Source organism: Phycodurus eques, chromosome 22 (assembly GCF_024500275.1).
Source record: "Phycodurus eques isolate BA_2022a chromosome 22, UOR_Pequ_1.1, whole genome shotgun sequence".
Lineage (NCBI taxonomy): Eukaryota > Metazoa > Chordata > Actinopteri > Syngnathiformes > Syngnathidae > Phycodurus > Phycodurus eques.
In genome coordinates, this window is record NC_084546.1 from 9,837,899 (window position 1) to 9,859,887 (window position 21,989).

Sequence of the window (21,989 nt, forward strand, 5' to 3'; positions counted from 1 at the left end):
GTTGCATTTTATTTGCAATAAAAGAATATATAAAAGAGAATATTTCCCCTCGAAAATAATCAAATTATATTAAGTAAATTCTCTGGACTTTTTTTCAGTGTAGTAGCAGTAACACTGTCTTTTTTTTTTTTTTTTAAACTTAATTTTTAATTCCCTACAGCTGTGTCTTTGCGCGTACGAACGATTTGATCGGATTTTGGTCGTGCACCATTTTCAACTTTTGTGCGTACGTAAACTTTTAGTAAGAAAACTACGCACTCTTCGAATACAGCGGCCCCTGAGCCATCAGTGACCTCATCCACTTCTTAAAAACACCATCACGTCGCAAAAATAGCGTACAATAACGAGAACTATGTGTGGCATTAAAAGAAGAGACAGCGCCATTGCTCATATTTGAGGATGAATACCATTATTCAAGCAAGAAACAGTTACCTTTATCTTCCAATACATCACCTCCAACCCTCTATAAAAGTTGTAATGTTATACAATATAACAGTTCACAAGCAATATTTACCGCTGACTAAAACGTTAAAACATTAAATAAAATACATCGTACTCACCGGAGATGCTGACCTCCTTTCTTTTCACCTGGCTATGTGTAAGCTAGCACTTACATGCTACTCTGAAAGTGCCCCAAAATCCTTTTTCGGGTTGAAAACAAGTCCGATAGTAATATGTTGGTTGACCTAGCCCCACAAAGTAAGGGGTTTATTGTTATTATTATTTTTAAGTGGCCTTGAGAATGAATTTTTAATCACGTTCAAAATCGTCCTCTTTCGTCAATCAATGCTCATGCGGCGTCTTGAGCTCAACCAATCAGAGGGCTACATAGCTGAATCAATCAGACGCAGCCTGCTTGAAGGCGCAGAGTTGTGAATCTAAAATCTGATTGGTCAGATCATTTCGACTAACTGGGTGTGTGTTTTACTTGTTTGACATTTTATATGTATATATATATAAATATATATATATATATATATATAATCATTTTAAGTTAACTTTGCTTAAAAATAATAATAATAAAATAAAAATAAAAAGCATTATAAAATCAGAATCAGTATAATCCCATTGTCAGCCAAAGGTACATTCACAACAAGAACTTTAACTTGGTCCGAAGGTACAACAGGAAACATATGGCGGCGCTAATAAAAATATTGTACAATAAGCATAAACTGTGGTATAAACATCAAGTGTAGGTGTGAAGTTTGAATGGGTGAACCCGTCTTATTTAGTAGTAACAACAATGCATACCACCTTTACATTGCATAGCAATAGTGCTCAATAGTGTTAGTAATTTAATGGTTAAAAAAAAAAATCTGTTTTACTCATTTGAATTCAGAATCTTGATAGCACACTTCTTATACTTCCATACAAGTCCAAAACTTCTTACAAAGAGAGTTACTTTTGAGAGAGTTCTCGTTTGTGTCCAGTTTAATTAAGATTGCGCCCTTCAAGACCCTTTGCGCATTGCTTCGCTGGCCGCCATCTTGCTTTCAATAATGTCCAACAGCCACTTCTCTGTGAACTGGGTCCTCCCGGGTGTGTGCATCAGCCTGTTGGACTCGACGACAAAGTGGACATCGACAGGCTCAGTTTGCCCTCCAACTTTGGAGACGTCCATCACGAAGTTGACGCCGGCCGCAGTTGGGATGGGCTTTTGCGGCGACGGGCTGCTGAAGTTGGCCAAGTAATGGTAGGACGTCTGGTCCTCCTCTTCGGTCCAGTAGAGGAAGTCCAGACTGTAAATCCAAGAGGGATTCAGCTGCCATGTTCGGATGAACTCAGAAATCTGCTCTTTGCCGACTTCCACTGTGAAGTCTTTGGCAGCCACCCAAAGCATGCTTTATTTTGATGATGATTATTATATGATTATGATTATTATTAGTCACTGAACTGTGTAAAAAGGTGACACAGGTGTTCCAAGTGAGGGGTTTTTCATTGCGCTCGTCGTTGTCGATGACATAATGATTTAGTTTTTTTGTTTTAAAGGGTCAGCACGTGACGTTTCGGTCTGAACATTAGCTTCGTTAAGGTCAATCAACCTGTTGTTACGTAGCTACTTGTTCGACTTTTGGGATTTATCGAGAGATGCTGCAGAAATGTGTCGTCAAAAACGATTACGTGCTTGAAGAAACCAGATTTACTTTGGAATCGTTTCTATTTCCTGGCCCATTGTCTAACGAAATATAATTTCCAGTCCTCGTCGTAATGCAAAATGCATATTGGGTTTATTATAATTCTGTTGAGTTCTTTTTTTAAATATAGTACTTTCAATAGCATATTTCGCACTTTGCACTTGTTGCACATATCGTACTGTGTTGTAGACATGTCATTTATGTATTAATATGTAGATTTGTAACAATTTTTAGTTTTTTAAAGAACCATTTCCCAAAAGGAAGTGATGTCGTTTACGCCATTTCCGGTCTTTTTCCTGTTTTCGAACTAGTGCTAACGCTGTTAGCAGCACAGCACTGAATGAATGTTTTTTGTTTGTTTGTTTGTTTTTCCTTGTCTTATCAGGTAAATGCAGAGTTTTTTGTGGGTTTTTCAACCTTGTGTGTAATTCGAGAACGGAGTGTCCGAGGCCCTATTCACGACTCAATATTTGGTTAGCTTTTGCCAATGCGTTTTCGCTACCGTTTGACACTTTCCGTTCAGTGTTGAGTGACAGAGAGTGTTTTGACGAGTTCCAAAAATCGACATAGTGTATTGTCAAAATTGAATTGCTTCTCTTAGAGCATTCTTCTTCTCAATAATATCCACCAGCCACTTGTCAGTGAAGCGGGTCCTGCCCGGCGTGTGTACCAGCCTGTTCGACTCCACTACAAAGTGGACATCGACAGGCTCAGTTTGAGGTCCAACTTTCGATACTTCGATGGCGAAGTAGACGCTAGCCGTCCCCTGAATAGGCCTCTGCGAGGACGGACTGCTAAAGCGTGCCCGGTAGTGGTAGTAGGTTTGATGTTCATCTTCTGTCGAGCAGAGGCAGTCCAGACTGTAAATCCAGCGGGGTTGTAGCTCCCACGTTCGAATATACTCCGCAATCTGCTCTTTGCCGACTTCCACGGTAAAGTCTTGGGCTGCGACCCACTTGATGTGGTCTTCGGGCGGGTCACGCTGCCTCTCGCGCATGTTTTTGACAAGTTCACGCGACTCTGCGGGTAAATTAAGACGAGACGGAGGGCGATGATCTTCCATTATTGTCAGAGGTTTTAGTCTTTTCAAAGGAAGCAACGGCGTTCAGTTGCTTGGTCTGTTTCCATGACTACCAAGATTAGTAGAAGTGTGAGAGATCCCCCTATTGGGCTCTCTTATATTGCAACAGCAACTTCTGTTACTGATTGAGTACTGCAGATTTGCAACTTCGCATCCCAGCAGAGAGTTATTAACACGTGTCCTCTCCACTCTTGGTCTCAGTGAGCCATCAGACGCATGTCGCGGATCAGGACCACACTGGACAGCGTCACCAAGGCAGTAGGAAGCACAGACCTCATCTCCAAGTTCTCCCGCCTCAAGCCTGGCACGGTTGTGGTGGACGGCACCCATGCGGAAAAGGTTCTGGTCAAAGCCGACAAGGTCGCATCGAAGGACCCGGATGTTTCGCTGCCTCCCGAAGCCACCGTAGGAGATGCAAATGGTGAGAAATGTGTAGCAGAAGATGACAAAAAAGGAGCACAAGTTTCAGAAAATCCCTTTGTTGCCGCCAAGAATTCCAGCGCCACTTCTGAGGTGTCTGCACCCATCTCTTCCTTAAAGCACACACCGCAGCTTTTCCACCCAACCAACATGGACGAGACCTACAAGACTTTAGCTCAGCACATCAACAGTTACTTTTCCATGGGCACACAGGGGGAAGAAGGCGAATGCAAGCCCCAGCAACACTGTCAGCCAATTCCTCACAAAAGTGCAGACCACATGCCAGTTTTCTCTCCAGTGGCAGCGTCCAAGAGCATCGATACACCTGCTACCTCTCATCCATCGGAAGACCTCAGTCACCCTGAAGCTAAAGTGCCATCTGGCACTCCTGCAACAGAAAGCACGGCTCCATCTGTCCCGGTTCTGACCACCTCCCCTAAAAAAGGCTTCACCCACTATCTATCCTACCCTCGTCCAAGTGTTCAAGCTTTTGTGGGAAACTACATCGCTCCATTGGTGCCCAAATTCCGAGGGGATGGTAAAAGCGTTGAGAAAGACAAACTCCCAGCCACCGGTGTAGTGGAGGCTTCTGTGGAGAAGGTGGAAAGTGAAGATCAGGTTAATGAGGCCAAGCAGCAGCAGCTTTTGGCTCAAAGGGAGAAGGTAATCAACATAATGCTGTTCTTTTAAGGGCTCTAAGTGCCAAATTATTAGGTTGATGATGTTATCATATTGCATTGTTTGCCGCTCTGCAGATAATAGCCAGGGTGAGTGTTGACAACAGGACCAGAGCCCTTGTGAAAGGCCTCCAGAGAGTCAATGACGTCCAGCTCCTAACCAGTCGAGTGGAGGAACTCAACTGTCACCTGCTGGAGTTCCCTGAGACGCGCGGCGTCGCCATCAAGGTAAGCACGAATCATTTTTAGTGTAAACCCCTGTTTATTCCAGATGATATTTCCCAGAGACACCATACGAAAAACACGTTAAATAGTTTTACCCCTCCAAGATGCTTTAAACACATTTAAACATTAAAAAACACCTTTATACTAAATACTAAAACATATTCCTTTGCACCTGTTCCCACAACTCTAAATGTGGACTTGCTGAAGTTTGGAGAAAAAAAAAATGTTTTAACTCACACAAAAGTGTTCGTATGTCCCAAATGTTCATAAGCTGAATGTTAGTAAGCACTGCGATATAGCTATGGCACGAGCAGTAATTATGTCGTTGAACACAGTTTTTTTACATTTCTTTTGAACTGATGCAAAACTGTTTTGGTTGATTTTACAGGAGAAAGCTATACCATCCCTGCTGCGTTTACGTCAGGCCACAGACCTCCGCCTTCAGGCCTCTGTGAGAGAGTCACTAGCTCTGGTCGGCTACACAGAGCCGGTAAAAGGGAGAGGAATCCGGGTCCTGGCTATAGATGGAGGAGGGACAAGGTATACAAAAATGAAATCTTTAAAAAAAAAAAAAAAAAAAAAAAAATCTCCAACTTGTTCATGTGTTGCTGTTTCTGCACAGAGGACTTCTGGCCCTGCAGACACTCCTCAAACTGGAGAACCTGACTGGAAAACGAGTCCACCAGCTCTTCGACTACATCTGCGGAGTCAGCACAGGTATTACGGCTACATTCCGGCGTGTAAAATAGAATCTTGCCTCAGCGAGCTTCTTTTTCTTTGCTTTTAGGTGCCATCCTGGCTTTCATGCTGGGGATTTTTCAGATCCCCTTGGAAGAATGCGAGCAGATGTACAGGAAGTTGGGCTCGGACGTCTTCAAGCAGAACGTCATCGTCGGGGCCGTCAAGATGGGCTGGAGCCACGCTTTCTACGACAGTGAAATTTGGGAAAGCGTCCTAAAGTAGCTGGCTTTTCTTTTGTTAATTTTACTCCAATTCTAAGCCGGCTTGTCCTCACTAAATTCATTTTCTTTAGGGAACGAATGGGTGAGGGGTGCATGATAGAAAGTGCCAGAGATCCAAACTGTCCCAAAGTAAGTCACACACCATAGACATTCTTATGGAAATCCATCTGAACATTTATTCAATATCATTGATATCCATCTCAAGGCCAATGAACTATTGCGCCCTTCGTCCTCACTTGTAAGACAATTTGCTGCAAGTTCTCTGAATCCAAACACCTCCTGGCCAGTGGAGGGTGCTTTTTGTGTAATTTGCATTGTATGGATGACCAAAAAGAACAAAAGGTAGCAGCAACATGAAGCCAGGCTTCAACCTTTAAATCTCACCTTTGGGGTCATTGTGCATTCCCCTGTAAATACGGAGCACATGAAATAGACAAAATAAAAAACAAACATTCTTTTGTCAGCTTCGGTATGCATGGAGTTCACTGTACTGGAAAAATGGAACAAGTAAGACACAGCCGTTATACTAGGGCGCTGAATGAGGACAAAGCGTGAACCTTAACCTTAACATGCACCTTAAGATGGAAATGGCTTTGTGAACAGTACTTGATGGGCATTTTTTGGACTGTCTAGCAGTAATCCTATTTGTCCACCAGGTGTCAGCAGTGAGCACCCTGGTGAACAGGGGCCTGCCTCTGAAGGCCTTTGTGTTCAGGAACTACAGGCTGATGCCAGGGGTGAGGTCGCACTACCTTGGAGACTGCAAATACAAAATGTGGCAAGCCATCAGGGCGTCGTCTGCAGCGCCAGGCTACTTCCAAGAATACGTGCTCGGGAAAGATCTCCATCAGGTATGACAAGCAGCTCGGACAATTGTATCGGAAACGTCCACAGTTTGTATTGCGACGCTCCCTGAAGCTCAGGGTTTGTAAAGGTTAATTGAGCCAAGGCACTCATTTTACATTAGAGAAATCTCATGGCACACCACTTAATAAAAATGTCACAAAAGGTAGGACAACTAAATGGTGCTCTCATTCTCTTGTATGAATGGCAACAGGTAGATACACAGGTTTATATAGTATCTTCTGTCATTTAATTGCCTGTCACAACATGTCACTGGCAAGGATAGATGAACAAAGGTACATTTGTGATGAATACGTAATTTAAGAGGAATTGGATCATTTGTAAAAGTTCATGATCTGACAGACAACTTTCACAGAAATGTATTCATGTATTCCTGCATACTTACCCGTACCTCCTGTAGTATCCTAATAGTCATTTAACTTAACTTTGTGTAGCAGAATAATGATATAGAAATCTGCAGCTGCCGCAATTGGTACAGAATGTATCTTACATTAGTTAAAACTTTACAACATATCTTGTCTCTTGGTCTATATCACTATTTGTTTTGTTACTAGGCCAGATTACATGTTTTTTTTTTTTTTTTTTTTTGCTGAGCATGTGCTCAAGGCTTCCTTTTGACAACCTACTTAAGTAAAATTAGCTTTGCCTCTATTTTCGCTCCCCTGAGATTTCTTTATGCATGTTCCTCTCAGACGTAATTTCTTACACTCTGAAATCAAAAGACATGCCTTGGGTAAAGATAATATCTACAGATGGATCGATGGAGCAATACCTTTATTTAACCAGGAAATAAAACCCATTGCGACCGACGTCTCTTTTTCCAAGGGTGATCTGGCCAAGAAGGCGGAGCGCGATTCACTCAACAATCTCGTGAATACGACGTGCGACTACGTTTGTGTGTTGTGTGCCACTTTTCATGTGCAGCCACGTAGCGTTTCATTGACAATTTAAGCAAATCTTTTTACATAAAAGCAAATTTTCTTGGGAGAGGTCTGCTATAATGGGAGTATTGTAGAAAAATGACATTTATACTTGATCTACGGTTCCTAATTATATAAACATAATATTTAGATTTGATGAGTTTTTTTTAATTGTCTTTGCATCTGTTTTTGATGTAAAGTGTTTGTTTTGATGGCATGTGAAGCGCAATAGGAGGAAGAGAGGAGTGCCGTGAAGTGGAAATAGACCTTTAACCCTGGTCCCATATTATGGCACACTCACCATCTTTATTTATCTGAGGGAAAAAAATAAAACACTTGGAGAAAAACCAGAAGTGGACTCTGGAACAGCCTGACAAATTGCAGAAGCAGTAGCCCGGAAGATGGCATCCTTTCAATTTGCTAGCCTGTTTTTGCCTCTCACTGTTGGGAACTTGATTTGTGAGAAGCTTTGTAAAGCCCAACTTGAACCTTCGAATGCCTTTCTCCTGCTCCTCTTCTAGGATGGAGGCCTCCTGATCAACAACCCCACAGCGTTGGCCATCCACGAGTGTAAGTGCCTCTGGCCCAACACGCCGCTGCAGTGCGTGTTGTCCCTTGGCACCGGACGGCACGAGGTGGCGGGGAAAAACGGCACCACCTACACCAGCCTCAAAGCCAAGCTAACCAACGTCATCAGCAGTGCCACCGATACAGAAGGTACGTTGGGCCAAATGTTCTTTGCAAACACCGCTGTACTACTGAATAGGTCCAATTTCATTTTTATGAATTTCCTCGAAAATTATTTACAAAAAGTGTTTCTTTGTACAGTTGTCTTTGCCAGCGACCTATAGTGACTGGCGCAACAATCAATTAAATCCTCATCACTAGATGGCAGAAGGGACAATTAGCCTGTGTAGCCACCTGTTGGCATTCTTACAACCGAAGACAGTTTTGTGTTTAACTAAAGAGGGCCGGTAAAAGTGTGAGTAAATTGAGACAAAAGCTCCAAAATTGTCATCACATTGAAACTTTAACGCACTTTTTAATAATAATATTTGCAGTGATACCTTTTGTTTGGTGGTGTGCCGAGAAATTTTAGTTGGCTTAACGCATTTAATTAAAGTTGTCTTGTAAAGTAAAATGTTGAAGGCTCAGCACGCTCTCCGTTCATCCCTGTTTCAGAGGTGCACACCATGTTGGACGCCCTGCTTCCACCGGACACCTACTTCCGCTTCAACCCTTCCATGAGCGAGGACGTGCCGCTGAACGAGAGCCGCGTGGACAAGCTGAACTTCCTCATGGGCGAGGGCGAGCGCTACCTGGAGCGCAACGACGGCAAGCTCCGTAAGGCCGCCGGCGTGCTGACTAAGGAGAAGGGCAGCATCCAGAGACTGGCCGAGTGGGTCAAACTTAAGGCCGACATGTACGAGGGCCCCCCCTTCACCTCCAAACTCTAACTAGGCTGGTAAGGTCATGCCCAAGACACACATAAAGACATTGGTCCTCATTTATTAATAAACGTGTAAAAATGTTCTCAATCGGCGCACAAGTTGCGCGCAAATGCAAAATCCCCGTCAGATTCATAACACGTGCGAATCGGCCAATTATCTTGGCACCACCGTACGTCTGTTAATGAATCAGAATTAATTCTATATAATGCGCTCGTGCCCACAATGTGCAATCTGAAAAAAAATAGATAAATCAGATTATCCTAAGGATTAGAAAGAATACTGAAGACTTTGGAAAACTAGGAAATGCGAACGGTCTGATCACACTTCCCTTACTGAGGAACAACGAAGCGGCCACAGATAAAAACAAACATGTCATACCTATTATCGTATTTTGTATACAGGTAAGTGGGTTGCCCAGATAGCAAGAAGTATTTCCCATAGCGCAACACACCCGGAAGTGTTTGTTCTTCTTCGTTTCTGTGAGATGACATGAAATCGTGTGAGATTTGTTGCCATGGAGGGCTTGTTTCGAGATCGGTGGCAGAACAGAATTTTTGTGCGTGGTGTTTTATGTTGAGATTATTGGAGCACACCAACACAGTACGACCAAAACTGAAAATAAAATGCCTGTTTTTTTTTTTTTTTTTTTTTTTTTTTTTTATAATCATGTGTTGAGTAATTCGCAGATAAAAAAATATTTTAAGATTTGAAAAATCTTTGTGTGTACCAGGCCTACAACGACTTTTTTCAGGAGTAAATTGTACAGTTCATTTGGTTGGCATGTAGACAGTTTTGGCAATGAATTGCCATATGATGTTTACATTCTTTCATAATGATCTACTTGAAAATTTATTTTAACATGGGCAATATGTTAACCACTGGCATGCATTGACCACCCATGTTCACAGATTATGATGAGATGTGTGTAGCTGGAAGGTGCGGGCTTAATCGTCATTGATGTGTTATGAAAAAAAAAATGTTTGATTCGTAACTTTAATACATTAAGCTACAATATTGCACATTAAGGACATCTTTTTTTATCATTTCTAATACTGCACAGGGAGGAAAACGACCTCATGTACTTGGGAATGGTTCTTTCTCAACCTCTGGATGTGTAAATATTTGCTGTGCTGTTTATTTAAATCAAACTTGCACTTTTAGGCTTTTTCATATGTTGTGGTCATATGAACCATTTCACAGTGTGGGGAGTATGTTAAATATACAGCACTCCAGTTTTACGTAAAACAGGTGCACACTGCGGCTATACCTTTAACCACAAGCATATTTATACAGTCACCTGCTCCAAGCATCATAAAGCGCAATATGCATTCAGACACCTGTGAAAATTTGCTTGTTTAGGATAAACCTATGGCTGCTTTAATGCCAATCCTGTGTAGTTGATTTGGAACTGGGAATGCAGAGTTTTAATCTCGCACGGGAGTAGATGGATTTTTCATGAGTTGAGAGCAAGATGGCAGTTATTCTCCGTATAGCTTTTATTGAGAAACTTCTCGGACAAATAAGCCTGAATTGCTCAGTCTTGCATGATTTGACAACCCTTCAATCCCATCATTGTCACTGTCAAACTTCATTGAATAAAAAAAAAAAAAAAAAAGTCATAACCTGGGGAAAATGTTTGTCATCTTTGCACACTAAAATGTAGGAAACTTTCATCATTTGAATTTGTTCATCTGCTTATTGCCACACACTCAAACTACAAAGACATCAAAAATATTTGTTGGTTGAGGAATGCCAAATGTCAGCTGATGATGAATTGCCCCTGTTCCTTTAATGCACGTTTTGCGTTTCTGACTTTTTGTTTTTATCCCTGTTGAAGATCCACTGGCTATGATAAAGTAAATGGTCTCTCTGTGCTGTGTTTACATGACGAGGTGTGACAAAGTCACATATCCACACATTATTACTGCTTCGTAGTTGTGTGGTTTGGCAGGAGTTGTCTGTCTCCCTCCCACGCCTTTTGCCAGAGTGAAAAAGAAAATGGCAGAATTGTCTTACGACGTTCCCTAGCAACTATCCACTTCTGTTTTGTTTTTTTTTTGTATAATGCAACTTTGCTTATTTAGCTGCCAAAAAAAATAAAAAATGCAATACATTTTTACACCACAGCCAGAAATGTCAAATCCTGTCAAAAAAAAAAAAAAGATTTTTTTTTTGTTTTTTTGTAATTTGATATGATTAAATTTGCTGCTGCAGCGATGCATGCCAGCAAATGAGTCTCTCGGGGGGGGGGGGCAGAAGCCAAAGAGGAGCGGAGGCGCGTGCACATCTTCCGTGTCCTAGGCTGTCAGTTGGAATTCATTTGGTCACGAGGGAAGCCTGTAGTTAAACACTAACAATTCAAGGGCAGGTGTCTGGTTATTGTCAAATTTGGCTTACCCTAGTACAGTATAATACACAGACTGGTTCTAGAGTACACCGTGCAGGTTACTCAAGTCAAATGAAAGTGTTTAGTTTGCCATCCTATGAATGACGTGAGCTCAGCCGGAACGGGTAGTTTGAGGCGCCGGACGAAGAATGTGTTGAAAGGGAGACTCCGTTAGAAAAGGCCACTGACAGCACATCAGCAGAGAAGTTTTGCACACTGGTGTTGCTCAACACATTTCTACCAGTCTCCTTGCAGGCGCACACACCTGCACGCACACGAAAACAACCTTATTTGCCCAACGTCAACACTGTCTGCAGCCATCTCGGTGTAAATCTTCATCGAGGTGTCGAATATGTCAGCAGCCAGTCAGTGCATGCACATACTATATCGGCGTGGCTAAAACTTTAGCCTCTGCTCAGGGTTAGCCTGATAACCGCTAATGTCGGGATGAGTGATGCTGCATGTGATACTTTTTGTGATGGAAAATTTTGGAAATAACCAAATCGTTTGGGGGGGGGGGGGTTGTTAAGACCGATTTTTAGTGACTAAGACATACATTTTGGACTTACCACAAAAAAACAAAACATTGGGGGGGGGGGGGGGGTTCATCTCCCCTAAAATAGGCCTAGCGACGCCACTGATCTACAACCTTCCATTTCAAAGTGAATCCCTCTCAAAATACACTCGGGTTCTTTGACATGACCAATTGCCAATTCTGAAAAATGCCACTGTGCCATTGATGTTTCAGTCGAGTTGGCGGCTCGTATTGCTGCAATACTCCACTCCTGCCGTACATTGCAACCAAGTCGCTGCAGCCAATGCTTAACAAAGCTCGGTTGTGAATACAGAGATCTCACTCTAATCATAATTTCGCTTCACACCGCAAATGTAGTCCCTAACTGTGGAACTCCGTATTGTTTCTTAGAGTAAGAGGACTATAAAGTATATGATTTTAAATGCACACTGGCATTAAGTCCCTATAACCCCCCCCCCCCCCCCCCCCCCGATAGAGTGGGCGTTCTTCAACACGTAGACGATCTTTGTCGCCACTGGTTTTGGCAGCGGAGTGAGTTGGAGGAGGGTGGGGGAGCGGGGGATCAGTGTAGGTGAGGACCGCACTCTGCTGCTGCAGCGGCCGAGAGGGAGAGGGGCGGACACACGGGGCTCGCCGGACGCGCTCCCTCTTAAGGCGCTCATCTCCATCACCACCGACATCACGGACCGATCTGGGGCAACGCGGAGGACACGATTTGCAGCCCACGGTGAGTTGGATTACCATTCTTTTATTCAGAAGGAGATGGCGTTTTGCGGGATCATATGGCGCAGTGCACATTGATGGGCAGGTTCTGCAATATGGAGGAAGATTGACATTTATATATATATATATATATTTATTTATTTTAATGTTTCCTTCAATCTGGATTCTCGTGAGCACCACAACATCTCAAGGGATGAACGGCATTGCGCGGTTCTCCTCCCCGCAGGGGGATGCTTTTGTCGTGGAAATAGGTTGCGGTGGTTGGTAGTAGCGGCACTTATGCAGCCGTGCTTCGGCTTCATTGTTGCAGCCGGCCGGTGGATCCGGGCCCCGAGGTGCGCGCCGCCAGCTGGAGAAGCTCAATTGCTCTGTTTCATTTCACACGCAGACGGTGCAGATATTCGCCATATGGGGCCTTTATCGTCCCGGGAAATAATGCACATGATGTCTGATACATGCCTTTTCTTACTGATCCAACTAAATGGGTTATTAAGTGTCAGTGTACTCTACTGTACCCTGCAGACATTTAAATCCATTAATATAAGACAAATGTTCTTATCATAAGGAGTGGCTGGGGAGCTTTCAAATGTAGAGCAAAGGCGAGCAATGGTGCAGCAGACTGAAAGCTGTGTGAAGCCATATCATTTCCTAATTTTTATCCACTATTATAGTATGAATACATCCCATTAATGCCCCTGAATCGTTGAACTGGATTTATGCACGCACTGTTGAGTGTGCATGTGGCCACATACGATATGAAGGGACCTATAAGGACAAGCAATGTAAAACAAATTGTGGTTAAATATCAGCAAAACGTGTGTACCTCTATCCCAATTCCCTTGCATGCTTGCGTTGTATTTTGTAATTTGCATTTTCGCGATGGCTCTTTTTGTTCAGAAAACTGCCCTGTTTGACTGGAACACCAAATACCAAACTCTCATCCCAATGTGGACGCAACAGCCAAATTAATACAATTAGCACCCAGATGATTCTGTATACTTTTGGCTTAATAGCATCAGCACCCTGCAGCGATGATGACAGGCTCGAGCCAGGGAGGGAGAGAGGGGTATTAACACCCGCCCGAATACGCCCTCCGGTAACCTGCGCGCTTGCTTCACAGCTGGGCCGCGTTTGGGTGGCTGTTTTTATTAAAGTAGCGTGAATTATATTAAATTAGCGTGACTGGCTGAGGATTGATGAAGTGGAAAAATCATACCGTGAAGTTGTGGGGGTTTCGGAGCGAACCAAAGGGGCCAAGGACACATTATTTTGGGTTTGATTGTGCCGAACTTTAATTTTGGGACACTTTTATTATGCCTTTCTAAGGATCACTAGAACTCCATGTACTCCATAGGGCCTGTAATTTTCTACCTGGTATGTTCCAAAGCTGTAAATGTCAAACGTACAAAATTTCAGGGTACAGTGCCACCCAATGACAAGACATGGCACCGCTAAAGGCACGTGTGTAAAACAAGGACAGGCGGTTAAGAAATACAACAGACAACAGAAAGGGCAGAAGAGTACAAATGAAAAAAAAAAAAAAAAAGGTTAAGTGAAGAGGAGTAAAACAAGACCGATGGTCGACATGGGGCTGTGTTACGGGATGTGTCTGAAGTACGACTGGAGGCGGGGGATTACTCCAATGACACACGCGGTTCCTGACCTCCAATGCAGCGCCATTGTTAATATTTTGTGAAACGACGACTGCTCTTCAGTGTCCGTGTCAGATTTAGGCTGGAGAGGGCTTTCGAGGCTTTCAGATGACTTGCTTTCGGTGGATTGAGCAGGAGCCAGATGGGCGAGTTGGTGAACGCCGACGCTATACGGTACAAGACCGACGGGTTGTGGATGTCACCGGTGAAGAAAAAGAACAACACGGGCAAGGATTCTGCTATCATCCGTAAAACCGAAAACATTCACGAATCAATCATAGCAAAAATCCACTCTTTACATTTAAAGTTAAATTGAAAGAGAATTCATATTTGCTTGTAATGGAATGTAACAGATCTACCATTGTTAGTTTTTGATATAATACACATAATTTAACATCAGTCATCTTTTAGAGCTAAATGGGTCCCATCCCATACTTGAGCAATACTTTAAACCAGATTTGTCAAAATGTATTTAAAAAAAAAAAAAAAAACCTTGGCAGCACCTTCAAAAATCAGCTAACTGTAAATTTAGGTTATGTGTCTTCTAGCGTCCATTAGTGTTAAGGAATGAGGCACTGGGCAATCAAACAAATTCAATGGTTGGGGGCTTAATTCATTTTACAGTACGCCTAAAATAACATTTTCTTTGTCACAGTTGGAAAATGATTAGAGAGGATTTAGGTCAACGAAGCCATTAAAGAGCTCCTGCTTATCACATGACCAGTGGGAGAGCCAATCAGTCTTGACAGTCATCGTGCTTAATTTAATTTATAGGCCATTACTGTACTGATTTCAGTATTTTATTTGCCCTCTTCTGGGAACATTAGTTTCGGCTACTTTGAGACATGTTCAGAATCTTTTTGATCCTTTGACACGACATTATTAGTTTTGAAAATGGTTTTTTTTCTCTCTCTTTGCTTATCTGCTGATGATCTGTCGCCAGAGAGATCTTCTTTCTTTTCCCTTTGCTCATCATCTTTTTTGTTCGAAAACAATCAACAGTCCAATGGGAAGAACCCAATAAGAACAGTCAGTTCTCAGTGTCTGTTAATAGGTAAACTAATTAAGTGACAATACAGTGTGGTTTTGAATCGTCATCTTTTCACTTGGCCTCAAACAGGAAATGTGATTTGGCCACAGAAGCGTGGTGACGATTGTCACCGGCTTATGTAAACATGAAATATGTTGTGTGTATGAAAATAGGCCGGAGTGTGACATTGTATAACACATAAATCCTCTGCTAAAGCAAACGCACGTCATCGCACGTATGAAGGAATTTGCCTGGAGAGATATCTGGAAAGAAAGGTTCACCTGGAAATCGGGATTGTGAGGCAATGTATTACATTTTGAAGGATGGCAAAAAGTGGTACCATTCCCAATTTTCAACCAGAAAAACTCAAAAGATTGCGGCGCACTGATCTGTGGTGCTTGTTGAAAATTTGCATGTCATTTGGCCTCTCGTTTGATGCGTGTGACGGCAGCTCTCAGGACGCCCATTGTGGCCGCCGTCACTGTATGGAAGTCATTTCTTGTTTGTTCCTGTGATGCGTCCTGATTTCGAGCCACATTAAAGTCGGTCGCATTTTACACGTTGGCCTCTTTTAGCCATAAATCTGTGGTGCTTGGTGTCACATATACTCTGCTCATGTTTTGTTATCTTTTAAGTTTTTGGGTTTTTTTTTTTTTTTTTGGTTTCCAACATATTTATTCACAGATGCTTAAAAAAAAAAAAAAAGACTCGTGTGGCCTCTTTGATTTTTGTGATGGTGGCTCAAAATAGAACTGCCTTTTGATCATAAAACCACAGCATTTCCACTCACTTTGTGCTTGCATTGGCAAAATTGTTTTTCACTACAGTAAATGCGGTAATCTCCGCATGGAATGTCGCTCTCTTGATGAACCCGAACGCATTTTTCTTGTAATTTGAAGACGACAGCTGCTTCTTCACCTCTTTTTGAGCTAACAAGATCATCATTAACTTTTTTTAATGCTTTGGCGATACAGACATACTGTATGCTTCATTCCCTCACATACTGTATGTAACATCATTTCCCTGCCTTTTTGGAAAGCCATATCGCATCGTGTGGGTCGAAACCATTTAGCTACAAAATACTGACTGGCCCACTGTTGACCAGTTGACCAGGTGGATTACTTTGAAGGGAAAAACTTGTGAATAGCTTTTGTGAGACCAGTCCTGGAACTTCTCTGACACACCTCGTACAATCGTAGTGCCTCCTAATAATATATGATATATTCCCTTCAGGTAATTGCATTTAAAGAACCATTTGAAAGTAACTTTTTCAAAACTACTGCATGTTATTTTATTCCCACAGTCGTGTCTTTTTTCTTTACAGGGTAACAGACTATCAAGTGACCAGAGATTGTCCTGATACCAGTTCTCTCATGTGAATGTATAATTTGGTATATCAGAGATGGACTGCAAAGTGACTGATCAATTATGCATTACTTGGCCTGTCTTGTCACTTGCACTCACAATCCTTTTTTAAGGGTTGCATTTGCAGATGTTCTTGTTCGGGAAGGTGGTAAAATACAGTGTTAAAATCCCTTTCTTTCAATTTGATGGTGAGTGATGGTGTGGATCACATATCACCGATCCATACGTGCCAGCGTGTGAGATTGCATTGACAACGAGGTTATTGATCCGGTGATTAGAGTTGGGGACCCTGAAGGCATCGGCGAAGGTGAAAGCAAGCCCCCTCCTTTCAAACAGGGTGATCCTTTGTTGACTCATTAACTGGGTCAAATCCACTTTAGGAGGGATACTCAGTTACTTAATCTTAATTAACCAGAATCCCCCTTGGTCCAGTTGTTAATGACGCTGGATCCTGTAATTTTGTTGCAGAGGCTAAAGAAATAGCTGATTATTTTGGTGTGTTAGGGCTGGGCTTTCCATGGGAATGTTCATGATACAATACTCTTCTGTACAATGATTGCGAAGCTGCTAGCTTATGGTAAAATGTCCACACATTGTTGCTTTAAATGAGGAATTAAGAAGTATTTCTTCAGAAGGTCATTTTGTTAATAGCTCTTAAAGCGGCGCATCCATTTTTAAAGACCAGCCAATGAAACAGCGGGCATGTTTTCACAGATGGTGTCGTAGCCTGTGCCGGGGTACGACCCAGGTCTCTAACGCTTCGGGCTCCGCTCATTAGCGCAGACAGCATGTTTTCAGAGTGGCAAAGTGCTGACTGGGGGCCTTTTGTGCAGAGATGGCCGCAGCCTCCCTTTTTACAGCCGGCTTCCTGCTGTCTGGCGTGCCACGAGCTTAGCGCCACTGGCCGTCCACGCTGCAGTGCAAGAGTGCACAAGGGAGACGTTGAAGCTGCTTGGGTCGGCAACTTTGAGCTTTGGAGTGGTGATCCTTGTTTTTTGTTTGTTTGTTTTTGACCTTCCAGTTTGTTTTTCAATGACGTGCGGCCTGTCAACACAGATTTGCTAAGACTAATGGCCTCACAGAAGCTCTCGTGAGAGCCTTTTCTGCCTCTTCTTTTGCTGTTGGTACTAAAAAAAAAAAGCGTGGAGTCCTAAAATCCGACTTGCCTATGTACAGTAAAAACCCATACAGACACTCGCTTAAAAATCTGTGATTTTGCGTGGACGCAAACTCTCTCTATGAACTTGTGGACTGCTAAAGTTTTTTTTTTTTTTATTTCCTTCGAACATCTCAAAGTGAGAGCACAAATATTAGGTTCCTTTGCTTTACCCCCCCACACACACACACTCTTCCTATAGACAGTCAATATTGGTCGTCTCCCAGGCATGCTTTACCGCCATACCCATCCAGTATTTACCCACCCTCATCCACTGCGCTTTGTGGTCCACACTCTCATTTCCTTTTGTCTTTCTCTGCATCTTTGTCTTTCCCTCGCTAAGACGGTCTCCAAGGGATATAAGGGATGCTTTATCAATGTGTCTTTGACATGTCTTGTCACTGATGGCCCGGCTCTGCTTGTTGAAGCCCTCTCGATGTGGTTAAAGCTTCTGAAATCTCCTGGGGGATAGAGTTTCGAACGTTCTCTGGTCTTGCTTTTTAGAGACGCCGGCATACTGTGCTGCATATTAAATACACGAGGCCTCTTTGTTCACCCTTGTCATCTGGAGTGGAAATCACAGACTGACACTGTGTAATCTCGTAACAGTATCACGATACAGAGATTGCGCAATAATTGATACATCGCAAGAAAACCAACTATTTCTTCTTCAAATTGGATCCATTCCCCAACGGAGTTGTTTTATGCAATCACTACACAATCAGCCATCAAGGAATGCTGCTTCCTGCTTCTTCTTTTTTTATCCGCACAATCTCTATGTGACATTTCTGATGACTCCATCGTGTGCCCTGTGTGGTACTGCTGAGGGATGTCAAGGGTGGGAACTGCAGAAACAGGAGATTTGTCCTTTTAACCCCTTTGGGCGGGAGCGGGAGAGGGGGGGGGGGTGTGGGGAAAAAAACAACAACTTCCAAGGGGTAGTAAATCTCTCTGATTAAACTCTGCTCTCCCTGCGTTTTTATTGCAGGGTGCATGGGTCTGTGTGTGTGTTACATCCCATCTGAAGGATATTCTCAGACTGTTGAAATTAAAATGGCACTTGTAGAGTCATGGTAACCGCCGTCCCTGCTTCGGTTCTGTTTTTAAGACATACTAGAAGGGGCACTTAGTCGAGTGTAGACCTCCATCGAGGCTGAAGAACACGTCCTGCATTTTGTCTTGAAGATTTGTCTGGCGTTATCCACAACGAATCAGCTTGATCCATTTTCGAGTAGTACATAGCTGTTTTTACAACTGAAATAATAAAGCACGTTGATCTCTGACAGACTGAGCATTAGCTACCAAGCATAATTTTGCATACCGCGCTACTATTGAATTCAAACGTATGGGTGTAGCTAATGAAGTGTCCAATTAGGGATTTTTGTATTGTGTGAAATTCAGGGGTGTCAAACCCATTGTAGTTCGGGGGCCACATCAAGCCCAATTTGATGTCAAAGGGGCAGGACCACTAAAATCTTACCATTCCTGATATAAGAATAAATAACGATAAGTTTTTACCTTTGTTTGCATGCAAAACAAATCAAATACATAAGGATTTTTTTTTTTTAATCTAATGAAATGTTTTAATCATTTTACAAAACAATGTCGGATTTCTTGAGTACTTTTTGTTTCAGTTTGTAATCTACAATGTGTGCATAATAACTGATATTTTAAGAAACAAAACTTCAGAGGTATTTGGAACGTACGTTTGACACAGATTTTTTTTAGATTGTACTGTTACTATAAGGAAGCTGGAGAGTTGAGGCAATTGTGGGCCATTGTTTTATGTTTTTCAGCAATACGACACACATTACCTTAATTAGGTCATTTGTCATCTTTTGGGCATTGCGACAGATGTTCTCTGATTGGCCCGAGGGCCCCCCCAAAAAAAAATAAAAAATCTCATCACGCACACAGATGGCGTGTGTGTGATGGGCTGCAGGTGCCGCACATTCTTCCCAATTGTGCCGCTGCAATGTTTTCCATAGCTTTTAGGTGCACACGCAGTACAAACACACGCTCACACAAAGCTATTCGCACCCGGGGTCAGTTTTCTTATCACAAAGTCCTTTGCCCCGTGTCACATGCTCAATGCGAAACTATTCAGTCGCATGACGCATGTATAGTCCCAACGGGTCCATAAAAAGTCACTTGGACAGCTAATTCATTCACAAACAGTAAATCCAAGCGCGCCAGGCTTTTTGTTCCACGCAGCGTCTCTCATTAGCCAAATGGTCATGACGATGTCGCGGTTGTCCTGCCTGCCTCCCGAGGGAATATTTCAATATTCGTAGCAATCACAGTGTGTTGCCATGTCATCTATTAATACCTCAGTTGTGTGGTTTTTTTAATTTTATTTTATTGCAGCATGTCTGTTTTTTCTTTCAACCCATGCACTGTTTTGTGATAAATCGACACCTTGAAAATTATCTTTTGTTTCAATAGAAACAAAATGAAATGAAAAAAAAATCGAATTAGAATTGTATCAGGAAGGATTAAGGAAACATCCGGAAGAAATTTGGTATCGAGAGATTTTTATTATTTACTTGCCCACCATGACAAGAATAGTGTGCAATTTACTTACTGCTTTTGACTTTAACCCAAAAACATGAAATTTTTGGCCTTGCATTGCCATGGCAACATTCACGAGCTTGGTGGTTGGGTCCCCCATGTCTCTCCGCTCCCTCAATTCCTCTGTTGATGAAATGCTTTCAGATTTGTCTGTTAATAATACGTTTCTCAATCGAGTTTCTCTCCTTCATCCGGGTTTCTCCTCTCTCGTGTCGATTTGCTCGGTTCAATTCAGTTGAGGTCCATTTAACTCAAACTCCCACTTCAGTTGACTTCTTCTGAAATTGTGTCGATTGTGGCGTACTGCTTTTGAAACTCCCAATTTCAGATAAAAAACAGGGGTGCCATTCTTTAGTCTTGCTTACGCTATATGGTTTTGTTTCCATGGCAACATGTCACAGCTTGGGCCTGGCTTGCCAGCCTTCCAATCTGTCGCTCTGTGTCACAGAGGGGCAGTTCAATGAAAAGACCCCTCTCTCTCTCTTTCTCTCTCTCTCTCTCTCTCTCTCTCTCTCTCTCTCTCTCTCTCTCGTCTCCCACACGAGCCAATCAGTCGAAACATCATTTGCCTAGTTGCCCGGGCCGAGCTGGAAGCAGTTTTTTAATGGTTTCGAGTCGGACCGGGGCTGCATTTGTCTCTTTGTCACATTTGTAGCGGTAATGTGAGATGAATGGAGGTCTCTTTTAGAGATTATCATAACGCATTCACGGTCACGGAGGGAAGCCTTCGGCGTGTATTTGTGGATGGTCATGTGTGTCCCTTGCCCCTGACGTTGGTAAAAGCAATAGAAATGGCTGGAGATGTTGCGGTTATCGATTCAAGGTCTGATGTTCAGCGAGATTCGGTCGTTACTGGGCATTCCCTCGAGGCCCATAAGAACTAGATTTGATTGCCCTCAGAAGAACAAAAAGCTAATAACACTAATATTAAATATGAATATTTAATGAGCCTTTGACAGTTAGTTTTATTAATATTATTTGCAAAGCAATTGGACTACAAATGTTCACTTTTATTATTGAGATTCATGCATTTTCCCCTCAAAAATATAAGGAAAATTATGAAAAAAGAAAATGTCTAAAATTACCAGTTTGGTTCCTATATTTATTCCTGGCTACATATTTATCCGGGTCCTCAATGAAACCTCCGCAAAGTTTAGTGGAATTCTGTTCAATGCCACCAAGCTCTTTCCGTTTATTATTCACTTCTAAACTCATCACTTGTGATATGACTTTGTTGCAGATCTGGACCAATTCCTTGACGAGGAGAGCTGAGGTTACATTCTCACAGGTAAGAAAGACCTTGGTGACTTATTGTAGTGCAAGTAGTATTTTAAAATTGACTTGAAATGATTGGCTGTATATCTTTCAAGCTTACTGTGTTCTATTGCTGCAGATTGTGTTTGTAAAGTGATGCTATGTTGAGAATCACCCCACATGGCAGAGTATTGTGTAACACAGCAACTCCCATTACTATCATCATTACCTGAATAGTCACTGCATTGTGTCACCTTGACCTCTAACTAGTGAGTCATCATTGTGTTTTGAATGCCAAAAAAAGCGTGACATGTTTCTCTTGGCTCCGCTCTATGAGTAATCCCAACGAACAGATGGGTAGATGAGGAAAAAGGGTGGGGGTGGTGGGGACGAGACCACCAGCTTGTTGCGCCACTAAGGCAGCATCAAATAAACTCTCCTCTCACCTCCAGCCCCTTTTTTCCACATCATGCCCTTCCCTCTTTGGTTTACATCGCAGAGTGCATTTACCCCCAGGCTCGCTCTAATGATTTGGTACCATCTGTCTAATAAACCATATCACCAACGTAAATAAACCGCCTT

At 42.5% G+C, this 21,989-nt stretch overlaps 2 protein-coding genes across 13 annotated transcripts in view; both read left to right on the forward strand.

The window, feature by feature from the left end:
• Window positions 1-1,454: 1,454 nt before the first annotated feature.
• pnpla8 (patatin-like phospholipase domain containing 8) lies at window positions 1,455-10,768 on the forward strand. 4 transcript variants are annotated; one of them, XM_061668120.1, is made up of 10 exons: window positions 1,455-1,693; window positions 3,418-4,299; window positions 4,392-4,541; window positions 4,927-5,078; window positions 5,161-5,255; window positions 5,326-5,497; window positions 5,572-5,629; window positions 6,157-6,351; window positions 7,806-8,001; window positions 8,467-10,768. In XM_061668120.1, exons 2-10 carry the CDS (start codon window positions 3,433-3,435, stop codon window positions 8,739-8,741), a joined length of 2,160 nt encoding a protein of 719 aa, XP_061524104.1. In that variant the 5' UTR covers window positions 1,455-1,693; window positions 3,418-3,432; the 3' UTR covers window positions 8,742-10,768. The 4 variants fall into 4 exon arrangements, with proteins under 4 accessions (XP_061524104.1, XP_061524103.1, XP_061524105.1 ...); XM_061668119.1 differs by lacking the exon at window positions 1,455-1,693 and adding an exon at window positions 1,700-2,520; XM_061668121.1 differs by lacking the exon at window positions 1,455-1,693 and having other exon boundaries at window positions 3,547-3,637; window positions 3,757-4,299.
• A 1,490-nt stretch (window positions 10,769-12,258) lies between these two features.
• nrcama (neuronal cell adhesion molecule a) overlaps window positions 12,259-21,989 on the forward strand; it is a 32,865-nt gene continuing 23,134 nt past the window's right edge. For all 9 annotated transcript variants that reach the window (XM_061668487.1, XM_061668488.1, XM_061668493.1 and 6 more), the window contains exons 1-2: window positions 12,259-12,383; window positions 21,394-21,441. The gene's annotated coding sequence lies outside the window, so the exon portion shown is untranslated. The remainder of the gene's footprint in view (window positions 12,384-21,393; window positions 21,442-21,989) is intronic.